At 39.1% G+C, this 19,603-nt stretch overlaps 1 protein-coding gene across 1 annotated transcript in view; it reads right to left on the bottom strand.

Moving 5' to 3' along the window:
* Positions 1-19,603, bottom strand: part of LOC103210485 (protein eyes shut homolog) — an 837,058-nt gene that overhangs the window by 95,697 nt on the left and 721,758 nt on the right. Inside the window, 2 exon segments of the mRNA XM_007956404.2 lie at positions 7,213-7,357; positions 8,974-9,140. Of these exon segments, the coding sequence (XP_007954595.2) occupies positions 7,213-7,357; positions 8,974-9,140 (312 nt within the window).

Here is a 19,603-nt window from a genome sequence, read left to right as displayed (position 1 = left end):
AATAGCTTTAAACTAACATGATTAAGTGCTAAGATTTTAAAATCAAAATATTTATTAACATAATTTTAAGCTAAAGTCAAAAACTAATCAATCTTCTGTGGCTAATGATTTACATGCAAGTGATGGTGACTTTCACATTCAATTTCCTTTACTTCATCTATTCAGTTGTCCTTGAACAAGTCAATGCAGCTTTGCAAGAGGGAGACTTTGTTCCTGGCATGCTTTATTTCCAGCTCAAACATTTCAATCTGATTCTTCCTAAATGCTGCCACTTACTTCCATTTGAAATACTTCATATCATTTTTATAAAGTCAGTGAAGATCAACTTTTGGGAACAATGGATTTAAGGTATAGTTTCAGTCTGGTTGCAAAGTAACTTGATAATAATTGGATATAATTTGCTCTTGATCTCAAGTGTTAGTTTACAATGAAGGGATGGCAGACATCAAGAGAGAATTCAAGAGATAAATGTTAAAATTAGGTCCCTCCAAAGTCTTAGAGCCTGTAGATTAAATGGCAGTTTTCAAGAAGATCTCAAAGGAGTCCCATTCTTACTAAACATGGCAGCTGACATGCTTCCAGGAATGTGCTATCTCAGTGTTTCTTTCAGAAGAAGGGCCAGCAGACTGTGTGCTGACTCAGGGTCATTGCCACACTCAAGAGGAAAATTCCAGGTTTTGATAAATGCCTCTCTTCATTCTTTCATCAAGATATCAAGAAAAGTTCCCAGAAGACAGAGAAAATATCATAAAAGGAAACCAGGCAGCACTAGACTTCAATATATTTGAAAATATCAAATCCTATGACAACAGGATGGAGTAATAATAAAGTAGGAGCTCTGGTGGCATAGTGCCTAAGGTATTTTACTGCTAACCAGAAGGTTGGTGGTTCAAACCCACCAGTCACTCCTTGGAAGGAAGACTGGACAATCTACTTCCCTAGAGATACTGCCTCGGAAACCCAAGGTGGGGTTGTTATGAGTTGCAATCGACTTGGTGGCAGTGACTTTTTGTGTGTGTGTGTGTGTGTGTGTGTGTTTTAGTTACTTGGCTAGGAGGTCTGGTGATGTAGTCGTTAAGCCATTGGGCTGCTAACCCAAAGTTTGGTGGTTCACACCCACCATCTGCTCTGGGGAAGAAAGATGAGGCAGTCTGCTTTCATAAGGATTTAGAACCTGGGAAACCCATTGAGTTGGAATCAACTTGATGCCAGTGAGTCTGGTATTTTTTGGAGTTAATTGGCTAAGCACTTAATTTAATTATTTCACTGATTGATTTATTAGAACTATATGGGGTAGATATTTTTATTTTACAGTGAGAAAAGGGAGGCTCAGAGAATTTAAGTAATAGGCTAAATGTCATTAGCTGCTAGGTGACAGAACCTGGATTTGAAGACAGTCAGATTCCAGAGCCTGGCAGTTAAATCACTATCTGTGCAGCAGAGAGAAGGAAACAAATGTCTGACAAACTGTGTCACTCCCACCACCAGCACTGCTGTCACTGCTAGCACATTGTTAATGTTGTTAGTTGCTGTCAAGTTGACCCCCAACTCATGGCAATCCCATGTGTGACCAAGTAGAACTGTACTCCATAGGATTTCAATGGGTGATTTTTTTTGGAAGTAGATCACCAGGCCTTTTTTTCAATTTGAACCTTCAACCATTTTTAGTGCAAAGGATTAACTATAAAGTAGGCAATAATGCATGCTCTCTCTCTCTCTGCTAATTCATTTACAGAGCTACAAAAGTACTGTTATTTTCTCCATTTTACAGATAAGGCACAACAAGGCATAAGGAAGCTAAATGACTAGCCAGTATCCTGAGCTTGCAGTGTCAGAACTTGGGTCAATACCTAGGCAGTTGGATTTCGGAGCCTACATTCTTATCCACGATGCTATACTATTTTTTAATTTCTAAAACAGAGAAGTTATTCAAAGTAGTTATGTGAGCATCGTGTCTGTGAATAAACGACAGAACATTTTGGTGACCTCCACAGGATCTCTGCTTTATTAAGTGGAATGTGCTTCTTTCAGATTCAACAGCTTACTCATCCCTCTCCTTGAATATAATATTTTAAAAAGCTGATTGATTTGTTATGTCCTCACAATCCTTTTCAGATTATCTCCTACCGTGAAAGAATTGTCAAGCTCTCGATTATACTTTGCATTGTGCTCTGATATGCTTAAAACTGTTGCTTAAGACACCTTCTGAGAATCAGCACTGATTACATATTCAAAGAAAAAGTTTCTTTGAGGGCCTTGGTGGAATGAAATTATTTTCACTGGAACTTAACCTTGTATTAGGTTGGATTAGCTGTATTGCTTTCATACACTTCAAGTACATAACCTCCTACAATTATGTTGGAGCAGGTGGGGATGGTGATGTCAGGCACAAGATGGCACTTGATGGCATCTCCTGTCTATGAGGGATATGTGTCCCATCCTAGTCTTGCTCCTTTGTTTCTGGTAGGAGTAGTCTGGTCATGGGTAGTCACCGAGGACAACATCATGAGCAACTTCTTGATCAAATGTTCTGGGACTAGGATCCACCAAACAGCTTATTCTCACCAATAATATTATTACTATTATTCAATGTACATATTGATTTTATAACTACTCTTAATCAGCCTACCACTTGTCTGTCCATTTGTCACACCATGGTAGCTTGCATGTTGCTGTGAGGCTGGAGGCTATGCCACTGGTATTTCAAATACCAGCAGCACCCATGGTGAATAGGGTTCAGTGGAGCTTCCAGACTAAGACAGACTCAGAAGAATGAAGGGACCATCTACTTCTCAAAGAATTGGCCAGTGAAATATGAACAGTAGTGAAACACTGTCTGGTATATTACTGGAAAACTTTATGAATAGCCCTGAAACATTGTCTGATACAGTGCCAGAAGATGAACCCTCCAGGTCGGAAGGCACTCAAAATACGACTAAAGAAGTGCTGCCTACTCAAAGTAGAGTAGACCTTAATGACACGGATGGAGTAAAGCTTTTGGGACCTCCATTTGCTGATGTGACGTGATTCAAAATGGGAAGAGACAGCTGCATACATCCAATAATAACTGGAACATGGAATGTATGAAGTATGAATCTAGGAAAATGGAAAGTTGTCAAAAATGAAATGGAACGCATAAAGATCGATATCCTAGGCATTAGTGAGCTGAAATGGACTGGTTTTGGCAATTTTGAATCAGACAGCTATATGATCTACTATGCTGGGAATGACAAATTGAAGAGGAATGGTGTGGCATTCATCATCACAAAGAAGATTTCAAGATCTATCCTGAAGTACAGGGCTGTCAGTTATAGAATAATATCTATGTGCCTAAAATGAAGATCAGCTAATACTACTATTATTCAATTTATGCACCAACCACCAAAGCCAAAGATGAGGAAGTTGAAGATTTTTGCCAACGTCTGCAGTCTGAAGTTGAACAAACATGAAATCAAGATGTGTTGATTATCACTGGTGCTTGAAATGCAAAAGTTGAAAATAAAGAAGAACCACTGGTAGTTAGAAAATATAGCCTTGGTGATAGAAATGATGCTGGAGATCACATGGCAGAATTTTGCAAGACCAATGACTTATACATTGTAAACACCCTTTTTTCAACAACATAAATGGTAGCTATACACATAGACTTTGTCACAGGAAAGACTGTAACAGGAATCAGATTGACTACATCTGTGGAAAGAGGCAATGGAGAAGCTCAATGTCTTCAGTCAAAACAAGGCCAGGAGCTGATTGTGGAATAGACTATCAACTACTCATATGCAAGTTCAAGTTGAAGCTGAAGACAATTGAAAGAAGTTCACAAAAGCCAAAATATGACCTTGATAATATCTCTCCTGAATTTAGAGACCATCTAAAGAATAGACATGATACATTGGACACCAATGACTGAAAACCAGAGGAACGATGGGATGACATCAAGAACATCAACAATGAAGAAAGCAAAAGGTCATTAAAAAGACAGGAAATGAAGAAAAGACTGAAATGAATGTTGGAAGAGACTCTGAAACTTGGCCTTGAATGGAAAGTAGCTAAAACAAATGGAAGAAATGACAAGATAGAAGAGCTGAACAGAAAGTTTCAAAGAGCAGTTCCAGAAGACAAAGTCAATTATTATAATGAAATGTGCAAAGACCTGGAGTTAGACAACCAAAAGGGAAGAACACTTTCAATATTTCTCAAGCTGAAAGAACTGAAGGAAAATATTCAAGCCTCGAGTTGCAATATTGAAAGATTCTATGGACAAAATACTGAATGATACAGGAAACATCAAAAGAAGATGGAAGGAATCCAGAGTCACTGTACCAAAAGAAATAATTGATGTTCATCTATTTCAGGAGGTGGCATATGATCAAGAACCAACGGTATTGAAGGAAGAAGTCAAAGCTGCACTGAAGGAATTGGTGAAGAACAAGGCTCCAGGAATTGACAGAATACCCACTGAGAAGTTTCAACAAATGGATGCCCCATTAGAGGCACTCACTCATCCATGCCAAGAAATTTGGAAGACAGCTACCTTGCCAAATGACTGGAAGAGATACATATTTTTACCCATTCCAAAGAAAGATGATCCCACAGAATGCGGAAATTATTGAACAATGTCATTAATGTCACATGCAAGTAAAGTCTTATTGAAGATAACTCAAAAATGGTTGCAGCAGTATATTGACAGAGGACTTCCAGAAATGCAAGCTGGATTCAGAAGAGGACATGGAATGAGGGATATCATTGCTGATGTCAGATGGATCTTGGCTGAAAACAAAGAATACCAGAAAGATGTTTACTTATGGTTCTTTGACTGTGCAAAAGCATTTGATTGTGTGCATCATAACAAATTGTGGATAACATAGAGAAGAATAGGAATTCTAGAAAGCTTAACCATGCTCACGAGGAACTTGTACATAGACCAGGAGGCTCTTGTTTGAACAGAACAAGAGGATACTGTATGGTTTAAAATAAGGTAAAGTGTGCTTCAGGGTTGTATATTTTCACCATACTTATGCAATCTGTATGATACGTAAATAATCTGAGAAGCTAGAAGAGTGTGGCATCGTTGCTTGCTGAAAGTGAGGGTGACTTGAAACATTTACTGATAAATATTAAATACTTCAGTCTGCAGTATGGATTAAATCTCAACATAAAGAAAGCAAAAATTCTCACAACTGAACTAATAAGCAGCATCATGATAAATGGAGAAATGATTAAAGCTATCAAAGATTTCCTATTACTTGGTTCCAGAATCAACACCAATGGAAGCAGCAGTCAAGACATCAGACAATGTACCACACTTGGCATATCTGCTGCAAAAAACCTCTTTAAAGTGCTGAAGAGCTAAGATGTTGCTTTGAAGACAAAGGTGCACCTAATCCAAGCCATGGCATTTTCGATTGCCTCATATGCATGTGAGAGCTGTATAATGAATTAAGGAAGACCTGGTGGAGTAGTGTCTAAGGCATTTGACTGCTAACCAGAAGGCTGGAGGTTCAAACCCACCAGCATGCCTCGAAAGGAAGATTGGGCAATCTACTTCCACAGCAATACTTCCTTGGAAACCCAAGGAGGGGTCGCTATGAGTCACATCTGACTTGACAGCAGTGAGTTTGATTTTTTTTTTTTTTTTTTAAGAAGAGTTGATGCTTTTGAGTTGTGGAGTTGGTGAAGAATTCTGAAAGTATCATGGACTGAAAGTACCAAAAGAACTAACAAATCTGTCCCCGAAGAAGTGCAGCTGGAATGCTCCTTGGAAGCGAGAATGGCTAGACTCTGTCTGACCTACTTTGGTCACGTTGTCAGAAGGGATCATTCCATGGAGAAGGATATTATGTTTGGTAAAGTGGAGGGTCAATGAAAAAGAGGAAGGCCCTCAACGAGATGGTTTGACATAGTGGCTGCAATGATGGAGTCAGGTATAGCAAGGATTGTGAACCTGGCATAGGACTGGGCAGTGTTCTGTTCTGTTTTGTGTTGTGTTGCTATGAGTTGGAGCTGACTTGATGGCACCTAACAACAACAACAACAACAACATGAATCAGCACTATAGAGAAGGACTGAGCCTATGTTTCTATTTTATTTTTTAAGGCACAGTTGAATTTATTCTTCTCCTATATTACCCTCACCCACAACACACATTTTTTTTTTAAGAGGTGATGGTAGCAGACACCACTTGTCCCTAAGCTCTCCCATTGGTGCATGGCCAGGGGTGGTAGGGAATGCTTATTTGGAAGGGAAGGCAGGAAGGCCAAGGGCAGGCCAAAACCTAGTCTGGGACTGGCCCAGAATAGAGTTGCAGAGTGTGTCCATTCTGCTGGGATGCTGAGGCTGGATTGTGGAAGGTGAAATCTAGGCCAGAGGTTTCTGGACTGTGTTCCTTTTTGAACACAGGTAGACAGATTATACAATAAGATTGCCTGCCCAAGCACAATATTAACCCTCAATGCTCTTGGCATGTGGTGACCTATGTGAGGCATACATTGGTAGTATGGACTACTTGGCTGCAGTCTGTGTCTGATATTTTTAAATCAAGTACATTTCAAAGTCACATGGAGTTTCCAACTTTTACCATAACTCTATGAGGTGTACCCTACTCTCCCTATGTTAAAAAGCATCCTATATGAAAACAAAAAACAAACAAAAAAAACCACACCTAACTTCTAATCCCCCCATACCATGCTCTACTCTTTTATTTTATATATTTTATCACCTTGTTGTTGTTGTTGTTAGGTGCCGTCGATTCAGACCTGACTCATAGTGAACCCTCCTTGGGTTTCCGAGGCAGTATCACTATGGAAATAGATTGCCCAAACTTCCTTCCGAGGAGTGGCTGGTGGGTTTGAACCACCAGCCTTCTGGATAGCAGTCAAGTGCCTTAGGCACTATGCTACCATAAAATTTACTTATTTATCACATTTATTGCTTTTAATCTGCTTCACTGTGCCCCAACTAGAATGCCAATTGACAAGTACAGAAATCTTTATTTTATTCATTAAAGCATCTCAAACACTTCATATGTAATAAGTGATCAATGAACAATGAATTAGTAAACACTTTTGATCAATATCAAACATTGATAAAGTCAGATTAGAGAGCAATCCAGATTGCTGGCTTTTGGAACTAGTAGTATAATCTTTAAAAGCTTTGTTCTTTCTCAAATATTTGAAACATGTAGACATAGTACAAAAACTGTCCATGGCTTACCTTGAAAGCCATTTTTAAAATCAGCTCCTTTTGGTAAAAGATCTGGAAGGTACTCGCTGTAGCCACCTACATAAAATTGACTGAAGACATTGAGACCAACCAGTCTTCCGGGGGAGATGATAGATTTATTTTTATGATCATCTACCTTTAAAAGGAAAAAAAATTCAAAATCTATTAAAAAAAAAGAATTAATTCCCCACAGTGAACTGTTAAGATATTCTTTTTTTTCTTTCCCATTAACTTGGCATGAACAATTTAAAAGACCTGAATTTTGAAGACGGATGGGGAAGCTATGCTGTTCAATTCTCTGCTGCCCTGCTGGTGTCCATTAACACAGATGTATTATTATAGCAGTCATGGTTTTGCATTTCAATCAAAAACTCAATTCTTCAAAGATTAGGAGTCGGCATCCTTCTGGTTTCCAGGCTCCCTTTAGTCTTGACTCTCCTTTCTATCCATTCTTAATACAACTACCAGAGTCATTTATTGAAAAAATGGGAATCAGACCATTGTACTCTACTTCCAGTCTTAAACTTCCCAGTAGTTTTAAATCTACACTTCTTAGCATAACATCTGTAGTAGTTCAGTTTGTGTGTCAACTTGTCTGGGCTCGGTTGAGTGGCTGGGCAGCTGGATGTAGTACTCCCGATGATGAGACTGGTAATCAAATAACTCCATGGTGGAATCTACTGTGAGCAGGTGAGTAGCTGCCTTAGGGAATGTGGTCTGCTTCTGGTATACGAGCAGAAGCCTTGGGGAATGGTCTCTAGCTTTTGGCATGCTTTGACGCTGCACGTAGCTGTGTCATTGTTCAGCAGCTTGCCATGCTCTGCTGACCTTGGGACTTACAATGGACTTAAGTTAATGGCCTGCCATGTAGTTTGGTAATATTGGGACTGTACCTTTTTACTTGTCAACCTTGGGCTTGTCAGCCTGAGCTGTTTGAGTGAAGAAATGCCTCTAGCTCCATAGGCCAGGAGCAGGAGGCAGAGGTGGACCCCAAGGTTAAGGGGCTTTCACCCAACCCCTAGAACCTGGCACTTTGAACTTGCACTTAAAGCCTCCAAATTGTGAGAGAATAAATTCCTGTTTGTTAAGGCCATCCCATTTGTGGTGTGGTCTTGTCAGAGTGGCACTAGGTAACCAGAACAACATCTAAACCCTGATATGGACTCTGTCTACTTCTAGCTACATCTTTTGTTTCTCCTCACTTCAAAGCCATACTGAACTACTTGTCTTTCTTAAGTCTACACTGTGGCCACTGTTTGTGTTCCTAATTCCTTTTTATTTAGGGAGTCCCTGGGTTATGCAAACAGTTAACATGCTTGGCTGCTAACATTAAAGTTTGACATTCAATTCAACCTGGAGGTGCCTTAGAAGAAAGATCTAGAGATCTACTTTTGAAAAATCAGCAATTGAAAAGCATACAGAGCACTGGTCTACTCTGACACACATGGGATTACCATGAGTCAGAATGGACTCAATAGCGACTGGTAATTTATTTAAAGCAATACTTAAACATCACCTTTTCCCAGGAGGTATTTCCTGAATGCTTCATTCCCATCCTAACCTGTATTAGGCACTGTCCCTATTTATTCTCATAAATTATAATCATCCTTCTATTTCTCTACTTTGTGCACTAGTCTAGGAGCTTCATGGAATAGGCAGCATGGCCTGTTTTTACCTATACCTTAGCTCAGATCCTACAATATAGTAGCTTCTCAGTACGTTTGTGGAACAAATGAAGGCATGACTCTTTACCTTCAGCCAGCCCATTTGGAAGAGCCTCCCCAGATGGATCGTGTGTATTCCAAGGCGCAGATTGAGAGGCTCACTTCTGATACTTGCTATGCCAGATCCCAGGTTATAGTTGTAAACCACGCTGCCATTGTCCAGGCCCACTGCCAGGAAGTCATCGCCATTCAGCCCTGGAATAAGACACATGGAACCTCACACTGAAGAAATTCAGGAGTCTTGTCAGTTCCTTTTTAGTGTTTGATTCTGAGTTATATACCATCATGTTAAGTTATAACAGACATTCAGCATCTCATCAGCATTCAGGTATGTCTGACTGGTTCCTATTATTCATATCTCAGAAACTGATTGAGCACTAAGAGTTCATTTCTTTGAAACCAGAAAGGTTCTGGTCAACCTATAAGAATGTACAATACCTAAAAAGTTGAATGGGATTAAAATCTCTTTTTTCTTTTGTCCAAATGAAATTCAAAATCACTCTACAATAAGTATAACTTTATAATGGAGTAGAACTACTCTGGTGGTTAATAAGATTAAAAAGTCAGACAGCTAGTATCAGCTTTGAAGTTCTCCCTATGACTGAGGAGAATATAAAGGATGATTAATTCCTGTGGCTGCTCTGGGTATGTTATTGCTCTATTGTAAAAGCCCTTTACCATGTCCCCTACAACTAGTTAAAGGTAGATAGTTTCTGCATTCTCTATTCTCCATCATTCCCTTCATCTACGCTCTTTCTTTCCATTAGTGCAGAGCCATCTATGTAGGACAGTGAGCTGTGGGACCAAGAGCACTTGAGATGCAACCAATTTTTACCTATGGAAAAAGGGCAGGTAGTTGAGAGAGATCCAGCATCAGTCACCAGGGAAAGACACTGGCAGTGGGTTGATGGCATTTGGAATTCTGTTTTCAACAGGAGTAGGTCCTGGTAAGTGAGCAGAACACACATAGTTGAAGGCAGAGTTTCTAGACCCGGGTGGAAGTAAAAAGTCAGTTCACAGGGAGTAGGGACCAAAATACATTGTCCATTTTCTGAAAGGTATGTTTGGGGTGGTATAAAAGAGGACCTCAGTACTGAGGCTTGCAGACAGGGAGCCAAGGCAAGAAATTCTGCTTGGATGATTAATATAGGGACTCCACAGAAGTAAGACATTTAATCATAGGAGAAAAAGCAGACATGAATCTTTGAACATGGACAAAACTTTTCATGAGTAGGCACTGCCTCTGCCCTCCTCCACTTCTAAGGGTGATGCCTTGTCTCTTTCCTTGGCTTCTATTGTTAGATTGACTAGGGTAAAGAAGAGATGAGGAAGAACTACAGGGATGGGAGTTTCCAGATACGGTAGAGAGACGGACACTAGAAAAGAGAGAAATATTATTTAGAGATACTTGAGCTCTGCCTCTGCTTTTCTGATGGGTCTGCCATGGAGCATGAGCAGGTTATTTTTGTAAGCTCCCTAGGTGTGTCTAATATACAGCATGGAACAAGCATGTTGGGAACTTAAAACAGGTTTCTCTTTTTCTCCTGTCTCTTCTCTTTGGTTTCTACCCACTTGCAGTGCTGCAGTAGGTTAGCAGGATTGTATATTTAAAATGTAAAGATCTATCAAGAGAAATCATAGCTCCAAGAAGGTAATTAAAAAGGTATAAAGAATCAAAACCATCACTAGAGTTGTTCAGGCAGCTGTTGGGGTACAGAGGGAGAGGGCTGAACAAAGACAATTATAAGAGGGTTAGTTTTTTTTTTTTTTTTTTTGCCAACTGTGAATGGGGATCTTTCTGAAAAATTTTATTGGGGATTTGAATTGTCTTCTAACTTGTCTAGGGTACTACAATAGAGATGATGTGCTGCCAGCTGAACTGGATGGGAACAGGAGGACAAGACTCATTTGGGTCATATTCTCCTTTCTTTCTTGTTGCCCTTCCTCCTTCCTCCAGTTATTGAGAGCCTATTTCATGCCAGGTCAAACATCTGTAAGGCCCTCACAGCCTGGTTGTGGGGAGACAGGAGGTTTATCAAGAGTGTGAGAGCAAAAGAAATGGGTGGGGATGAGGGTTGAGTTTCAGCAGTGTATATTGACAGGGAACTTCCAGAAATGCAAGCTGAATTTAGAAGAGGACTTGGAATGAGGGATGTCATTGCCTATGTCCAGTGCATCTTAGCTGAAAACAAAGAATACTAGAAAGATGTTTACCTGTGTCTTAAATGACAAAGTCATTTTTGTTTGATGTGGACCCTAACAAATTATGGATAACATTGTGAAGAATGGGAAGTCCAGAACACTTCATTGTGTTCATGTGGAGCCTATACATGTACCAAGAGGCTGTCATTTGAACAGAACCAGGGAGCACTGCATAGTTTAAAATCAGGAAGGTGTGCATAAGGCTTGTATCCTTTCACCATAATCATTCATCTGTATGTTGAACAAATAATCCAAGAAGCTGGACTATATGAAGAAGAACACAGCATCAGGATAGAAAGAAGACTCATTAACAACCTGTGATATGCAGATGAGACATCCTCACTTGCTGAAAGTGAAGAGGACTTGAAGCACTTACTGATGAAGATCAAAGACTACGGTCTGCAGTATGTATTACACTTCAACATTAAGAAAGCAAAATCCTCCCCACTGGACCAATGAGCAACATCATGATAAACAGAGAAAAGATTAAATTTCTCCAAGATTTCATTTTACTTGAATCCATAATCAATACGCATGGAAGGAGCAGTCAAGAAATCAGATGTATTGCACTGGGAAAATCTGCTGCAAAAGACCTCTTTAAAGCGTTGAAGAGCAAAAGATGTCACTTTGAAGATTAAGGTATATCTAACCCTAGCTATAGTATTTTCAATAGTCTCATATGCATGTGAAATCTGGACAATGAGTAATGAAGACTGAAGAAGAATTGATGCCTTTCAATTATAGTGTTGGTGAAGAATACTGAAAATATCATGGACTACCAGAAGAAATAATGAATCTATCCTGGAAGAAGTGCAACCAGAATGCTCCGTAGTGGCAAGAATGGCCAGACTTTGTCTCACCTACTTTGGTCAATAGTCAGAAAGGAACAGTCCCTGGAGAAGGATATCATGCTTGGTAAAGGTAGAGGGTCAGCGAAAAAGGGGAAGACCCTCAATGAGATGGATTCATACAATGGCTGCAACGATGAGCTCAGATATAGCAAGGATTGTGAGACTGGTGCAGGACCAGGTCATGTCTCGTTCTGTTGCACATAGGGTTGCTATGAGTTAGAGCCAACTTGATGGCATCTAACAACAACAGATAAAGAGAGAGGAGTCAAAGGTTAAAAAGAATCTGGAGTCAGTTGTAATGGCAGGTCATTAATGGAGATAGCAGCCTATAAGGGGAGCACATGGGGGAAAGAAGTTGACATCATGCTATGAGTGTTCCTGCAGACACATCACAGAGCATAGGAGTGGGGATGTACCAAAAACTGAACATCAGGAGGCCCAGGGAACCAAGTAGACTGTCAAGCAGATGATAACGTCTAATTTCCAACCTACAGGTCCATCAGAGTTTCTTTTCTTCATTCTGCTATTCCTTCCAACTGGCCCTTCCCTCAGTGTTAACCTTGATGCTGAGCAACAGAGTAAATAAGAGAGAAAAGCAATTGACTACCAGGGCTAGTCCCTGGAAGGTGAGCAGTAATTTAAAGACCTGGGATATACTCTGGGGGAAGGGGTGCTTCCCAAACCTGGCAGTCCATCACAGTTTCTCAGAGAGCATATCAAAAGTATAGATTCTAGAACTTACCTTCCTCTTCCTGAATAAGAATGTTTGCAGCTAAATCTTGGAAATTATTATTATTATTTTAAGTGTCTTCATAGCTGTTTCTTATGAAGCTGAACTGATAATAGTAAGTCCCCTACTCTAGGAGGGCTAGGGCATGCGACCTGTGCAGTCACACAGGGCTTTAAGTTCAGAAAACCTTGTGCTTGGTTTAATGCTTTGCTGTTTCTTGAAGTCTGTAATACTTTTATCTTTGAACTTACATTTTGTAAGTGAAGTTTATGGGACAACGAAGCATGAACATGGCAAAGGAAATACACACAAATGTATGTTCACTCTTTCTTACTGCCCCATTCAAATGTAGCATTAGTGATGTTCCATGAGAACACAATTCTTGTAGATTCACAATGCTGGGAGTTCAGTGAGATTCCAAGCTAGCATGAATGTGTTATGTCTCCCAACTGAGAAAATGGGGACACTGACATCCTGAGAGGCCATGTTTTTCATTTGAAACAGAATTTGTTTCAAATGTAAAAAGGATGCAATAGCATTCTGGGAAACATAAATGACCAAGAGACTTTACCAAATTCTTTCTTAATCCTGTTACTTCCCTGTATTATCCAACTACTTACATTGAAAATAATGACATAAGAGGAAAGGGAAAGACAGCTTTTTTCCCCCCCAATCTTTTCTTTCCCATCAGTATAAAAGAGTGTTGATAGAATGTGTGCATGTCAACAAGTGAAATATAAACAGTTGAGCTAGTTTTGTGTAGACTTTCCACTATTCTTCTAAGAATGAAATACAAATGCATGTATAATTTATGAAATATAAATTGTTGTTGTTGTTGTTGTTGTTGTTGTTATGTGCTGTCGAGTCGACCCCGACTCATAGCGACCCTTCCTTGGGTTTCCGAGGCAGTATCACTACGGAAGTAGGATTGCCCAACCTTCCTTCCGAGGAGTGGCTGGTGGGTTTGAACCGCCAGCTGTCTGGTTAGCAGGCAAGTGTCTTAGCCACTATGCTACCAGAGCTCCCGAAATATAAATTATCTTTGATAATTCCATATAAATGAAGTGTTCTTATATTTAAATTTTAAATTTAAAGTGGCAGTGCACAATATAAAATAAATGGTAACATTCATGATAATAATTTATTATTTTTAATTTTACTTTGCTTAAATAACATAAATAGCTAATAAAAATCATCCTGAAAAGATGAAACAGAAACCACTGATGATAAGAAAATACTTTATATTTTTGTTATATTTATAGTATGTTTTTCTGAATTTTTGAATAGGGACTCCACATTTTCATCTTGTACTGGGCCCCCCAAATTATGTAGCTGGCCTTTGGTGTCCTCCTAAAGAAAATCAGGAAAGAAGAGCAAAATGAAAATTAGACTAACCTAAGAATCTGGGGCTGCTGCGGGCCTTTGAGGTGGATAACTAAGTGAAAACCTTTGGGGCAGGAGATTTGCCTCAGAGTCTGTGGGGTTTTGCTGATGTACACATGGACCTCAAACCCTTTAGTCCTCACAGAATAGTATTCAGGATGGAGACTGGGTTATAAGGACAGAATGGCTGAGTACAAGGAAACAAGCTTTAAGATTTGACTCTATTCTACCATTTACTAAACTGTGTCCTTAAGTGAATTACTTAATGTTACCATGTCTCTGTTGACTCATCTGTAAAATGGGAATAATAATACCTTTTAAGATTTTTCTTAGGATTAAATGATATGTAGAGTAGAACTGTGCTGCATAGGGTTTTCAATAACCGACTTTTGCAAAGCAGATTGCCAGGCCTTTCTTCTGAGGAATATTTGGGTGGAATTGAACTTCTAACCTTTTGGTTCACACCCCAACAGTTTACCCACTCGTATCAGCCAGGGACTGGCCTAGCATGTTCAAACCAAAACTCATAGATCTCGAGTCTATTTTGACTCACAGTGACCTTATAGGACAAAGCAGAACTGCCCCATAGGGTTTCCAAGGCTGTAAGCCTTTAGGAAGCAGACTACCACATCTTTCTCCTGTGGAGAGGCTGGTGGCTTCAAACCACCTGCTTTTCAGTTTGCAGCTGAGCGCTTAGCCACCACACCACCAGAGCTCCTTCCTGGCACATAGTAGGTTCTAAATAAATAAATGTATGTTTCATTCTTCTTCCTCTTGACTATGGCCTAACTTTAGCTTTGTGTATCCCATTTCCTCCCACTGCTTCATTAATTTGAAGCCTGGGAAGCAGGTATGCTGGAGTATGCATCTGCTCTCCATTTAATTTTTGGGTCAGAGACAACAGCAGGGATTTTCTTTTCTTTTTCATAAAGCTATAGCTCTGATTGCTTCAGTGCATTACTCAATCCAACTGAAAAAACTGGAGGGCTGCCAGGAAGGGAAAATGAAGTACTTGAAGGCATGGTTTGTTAGCATCTGTTTATGTGTCTTATGTCAGTTTTCTATTATTTCTTGCATTAGGAATTTCTTGGCTTAACAGGACAGATTAATATAAACAATGGCATATTTTAAACAATTTTCAATGCTATTGAATAGTTTCCCTTTCAAAGTCAGTCTGTTAGAAAATTATTTCATGAGTAGCCTTGGGGAATATGGGCAATTTGTGTTTTTACATTTTTTCAGTTCACAAAGCAATAGGTGATTTTCGGCATTAATATTATATGGAGTTGGATAGTGATTGACATAGTGAGCATTTTTTTTCCACGAAATGAATTGGAGCTAAGCCCATATGTCATGCAGCACACAAAGTAACAGTGAATCTTAATGAAACAAGACTTAGGAAGGAGATTTTCAGACAAAGCAAGGTACACTTGTTGGATAATATTTAGGAGCTAGGGCTAAGAAGGAAGGATTTAGAGAGATTATGTGGTGCAAGTGGTAAAAGGGAGAAGAAGGAAACAAGAGGAGATGACGTTTGATGAATAGTAGTGAAGAAAGATAAGATGCAGGAAGGAATAAAAATCTTCTTAGATTGTGATGCAGGGTGTCCCCAAACCTTGGTCTCTCTGTGGTTAGGAAGAAAGGTCATAAACTCAACAACGAACACTGCTAAGCTTGTGGTTTCACTTGGTCTACTTGGGAGGATACCCCAGAAATCAGAACTTCTGGCCTGGGGAGAAGCAGAAGGTCACTCTTTGATGTCCTGTGTAAGGGTTTAGAATGGTTTGGAAGGCTGGTCCTTGGATTATTTTGAGGGGGCATCTAAAACATTTATATTGACAGTGCTCTGAAATCTATGTGTATTTCACCACCTTCTAATTAATCCTAAAGTTAATATCGTGTCTTTAAACATCATTAAAGCAAACAAACACAAAAAACTTTGTTATTAAGTAAATTCTAACTCATAGCAACCCTATGGGATAGAGTAGAACTGCTCCATAAGGTTTACAAAGCTGTAATCTTTACAGTTGCTTAAGATTTGTGCAGGTTTTCAATAACTGTCCCAGAAGAAGTGCAGCCAGAATGCTCCTTGGAAGCAAGAATGACCAGGCTTCATCTCACCTGCTTTGGTAATGTTGTCAGAAGGGACCATTCTCTGAAGAGGGATGTCATGTTTGATAAAGTGGAGGGTCAACGAAAAAAGGGACGGCCCTCAATCAGATGGATTGACAGAGTGGCTGCAGCGATAGGCTCAGGTATAGTAGGGATCATGAGGCTGGCACAGAACCAGGCAGTGTTTTGTTCTGTTGTACATAAAGTCAGTATGAGTTGGATAAGACTTGATGGCACATAACAACAACAACATCGATCTTTACAGGAGCAGATTGCCACATTTTTATCCTATAGAGTGGTTACTGGGTTCAAACTACCAAACTTTCAGTTAGCAGCCCAGCCTTAACCAACATGATAATTCTCATTCAGCTGATCCAACCACCTTTTTAATTCCAATAGAAAAAAATTAAACTTCCTAAATTTATTCATCTACAAGGAAGTTTTAATAGTAAAGAGTTACAATTACTAAGATATGTTGTTATTTCTTTAAACTGTTCTTTCAATCTGATAAAGTATTACCATGCACTAAATCACCCCTCTGTTAATGGTAATGAGCTTGGAAACTGTAGAATTAAGCTAAGTCCCAGGTACTACAAAGACATAAGTACAGATAGTCCCCAATGTACCATGTATTCCAGTTAAGACAAACTGCACTTACCAGTGTTTTGTACATTTTATCATTAGCAATATGTAGTACATACAGTGTTGTAGTGTGTAATTTGCTAATGTTTCATTCTTAGATGTTCATTGTTATGATTTAGTATTTAAAACACTTCATATATCAGGTTATGAAAACTAAAATAAGAAAAAAAATATTCAACTTATATCAGACCTGACTTATGAGGAAATTGTTGGAATAGAACCCTATCATTTGTTGGAGACTACTTGTATTTAATCTTGGCCTCTGGGCTGATTTAACTTCTGGCTGTTCGCTTCCACTTTTGTATTTTCTTTTGAAAAAATGGTATGATAGTACTAACACTTCATTGGATTTCTTTGGCAAAAACTTAAAGTGTTGTAAAAGATCTTTCCAAATAGATTCAGAAATTCTAATTGGCAACTGGGTTTTCCCTTTCCCTTTTTCTCCTATTATAGATGGGACTGCAAGATGTGAGAGAAGTCTTGAGGATTATGGTGGGCTCTGCTACTGAGCCTTGTTTAGAGAATCACTCCTGGTTACTGATAGGGATTCTCTTCCGACAGAACCATTCTTTCTATGCATTTTGTGAACATATTTCATTATTGTCTCAAGGCTTGTAAAACTTTTAGATTTCTAAAAGATGGGAATTGGCTCTTTTTCCAATATTCTTGACATTACAGCACAATGATGCTGACAAATGTGAACTTTAGCTGTCTGTTCCAATGGCTATAATGAAGCATGTCTAGATTTTAGAAAGATCAATTAGATATGAATAAAGAGATAATAGGTATGGAGGATTTTAGGAAAATAAGGAAGGAAGTTTCTGGAATTAGAGCCAAAGCTAAGTGACATAAAGAAAGAATATAGGTGGAAGGAGCTCTGGTAACGTAATGCTTAAGGCACTTGACTGGTAACCAGAAGGCTGGCGGTTCAAACCCACCAGCTACTCCTTGGAAGTTTGGGCAATCTACTTCCATAGTGATACTTCCTTGGAAACCCAAGGATGGGTTGCTATGAGTTGGGTCCAACTCGACGGCACATAACAACAACATGGAAGAAACAATGTCCCCTCAAATTAAGTTCCAACCCCAGAACAATATGGATTGAGTAGTGTAGGATTCCAGATACTTGAATATTTTTATCCCATTTTGTGAGTAATAATCTGTACTTCAGGGAGTTTTAAACTAAAATTAAGAAACCTGGCGATTTTGAATGAACCCTTAAGAAACATACAGTTGCTTAAAATTTGTGCAGTTCCCAATAACAGTAATAACAATAATCTAAAAATGGATACATAGATAGACACTCAAGCTGAACAGGGGTGGGAAGGCAAATGGGGCTACATCCATGAATATATATATAGGTTTGAACAGATAATATTTCTACATATGTATGTATATGTGTCACAAATATATCTATGAATATAGTACAGTACATAGGAGTTAAAGTTATGAAAACTTCTTAGTTATAAACAAACACCTTGAGAGAATGAGTCACTGGGCCTGGGCGCTCAGGACCATAGTCACAGGGACACTAAGGTCAATTGGCATAACATAGTCCAAAAAGACAATGTTCTATTTTGTTGAGTAGCAAGTGGGGTCTTAAAAACTTGTGAGTACCATCTAAGGTGCTCCCCGTCCACAGCAAAGAAGAGTGAAGAAAATCAATGATGCAAGGAAACAATTAGTCCAAAGGACTAATGGACCATGTGAACCCCAGCTCCCATAACCTTGAGACCAGAAGAACTAAATGGTGCCCAGCTACCACTGGTGACCACCCTGAAAGGGATCACAGCAGAAGGTTGTGGGAGACAGAGTGGGAGAAAAATGTGGAACAAAATTAAAAATCATGAAAAAGACCAGGGTTACTGGTCTGATAGAGACTGGTGGAACCCCTGAGACTAAGACCCTTAGACACCCTTCAAGCCTAGAACTGAATTTACCCTTGTGGCTCAACTTTCAGGTCTATATGGTGAACAATAACACTAGGGAGGTACTCACACGTTAGAACAATCAACTATACAAGATCAAATTGGTGGCATTTGTCCAGAGATAAAGCTAAGAAGGCAGAAAGGGATAGGAAAAAAGGACAAAGGGAAATGGTAAACACAGGGAAAAAGTGGGAAGAGTGCTGTTATATTGTGGGGATTGCATTGAATGTAACAAAATGTGTGTGAATTATTGAATGGAAAACCAATTTGCTCTGTAAACTTTCACCCAAATCATAATAGTATAATGGTTAAGTGCTCAGCTGCTAACCAAAAGGTTAGTGGTTCAAATATACCAGTTCCTCTATGAGAAAAAGACATGGTGATTTGTTTCCATAAAGATTCCAACCCAGAAAACCCTATGAGGCAGTTCTACTTTGACACATGGGGTTGCTATGAGTTGGAATGGACTTGAAGTCACCCAACAACAATAACAAGCACCAATAACTATATTGCATCTTGAATTTTCACAAGATGGAACTAAATGTGCTTACTTGATCTACTGTTTTGTAGATCAAACAGTGAAAGTTGGGCTTGTGGTTGATTGATTTGCCTTTGATCTTTCCTCTTCTTTTGTCTGCTAGATGTTCTATGAGTCCAAGATTACCCCTATTGAACTAGGATTAAAGAATTTTCCTCCTTCATTTAAATTTAAAAAAAAAAAGGCATAGGAATTTGCAAGGCTGTTCATATCCTTGTCATTTCTAACCCAACTTGAACAACTAGTTAAATGTGTCAATTTTCATGTGTTTC

This window comes from Orycteropus afer, unplaced genomic scaffold (assembly GCF_000298275.1).
Source record: "Orycteropus afer afer isolate SDZICR_OR568_19922 unplaced genomic scaffold, OryAfe1.0 scaffold00615, whole genome shotgun sequence".
NCBI classification, from domain to species: Eukaryota; Metazoa; Chordata; class Mammalia; order Tubulidentata; family Orycteropodidae; genus Orycteropus; species Orycteropus afer.
Note: the sequence above shows the minus strand (reverse complement) of the source record. Positions and strands in the feature narration are given on the sequence as shown.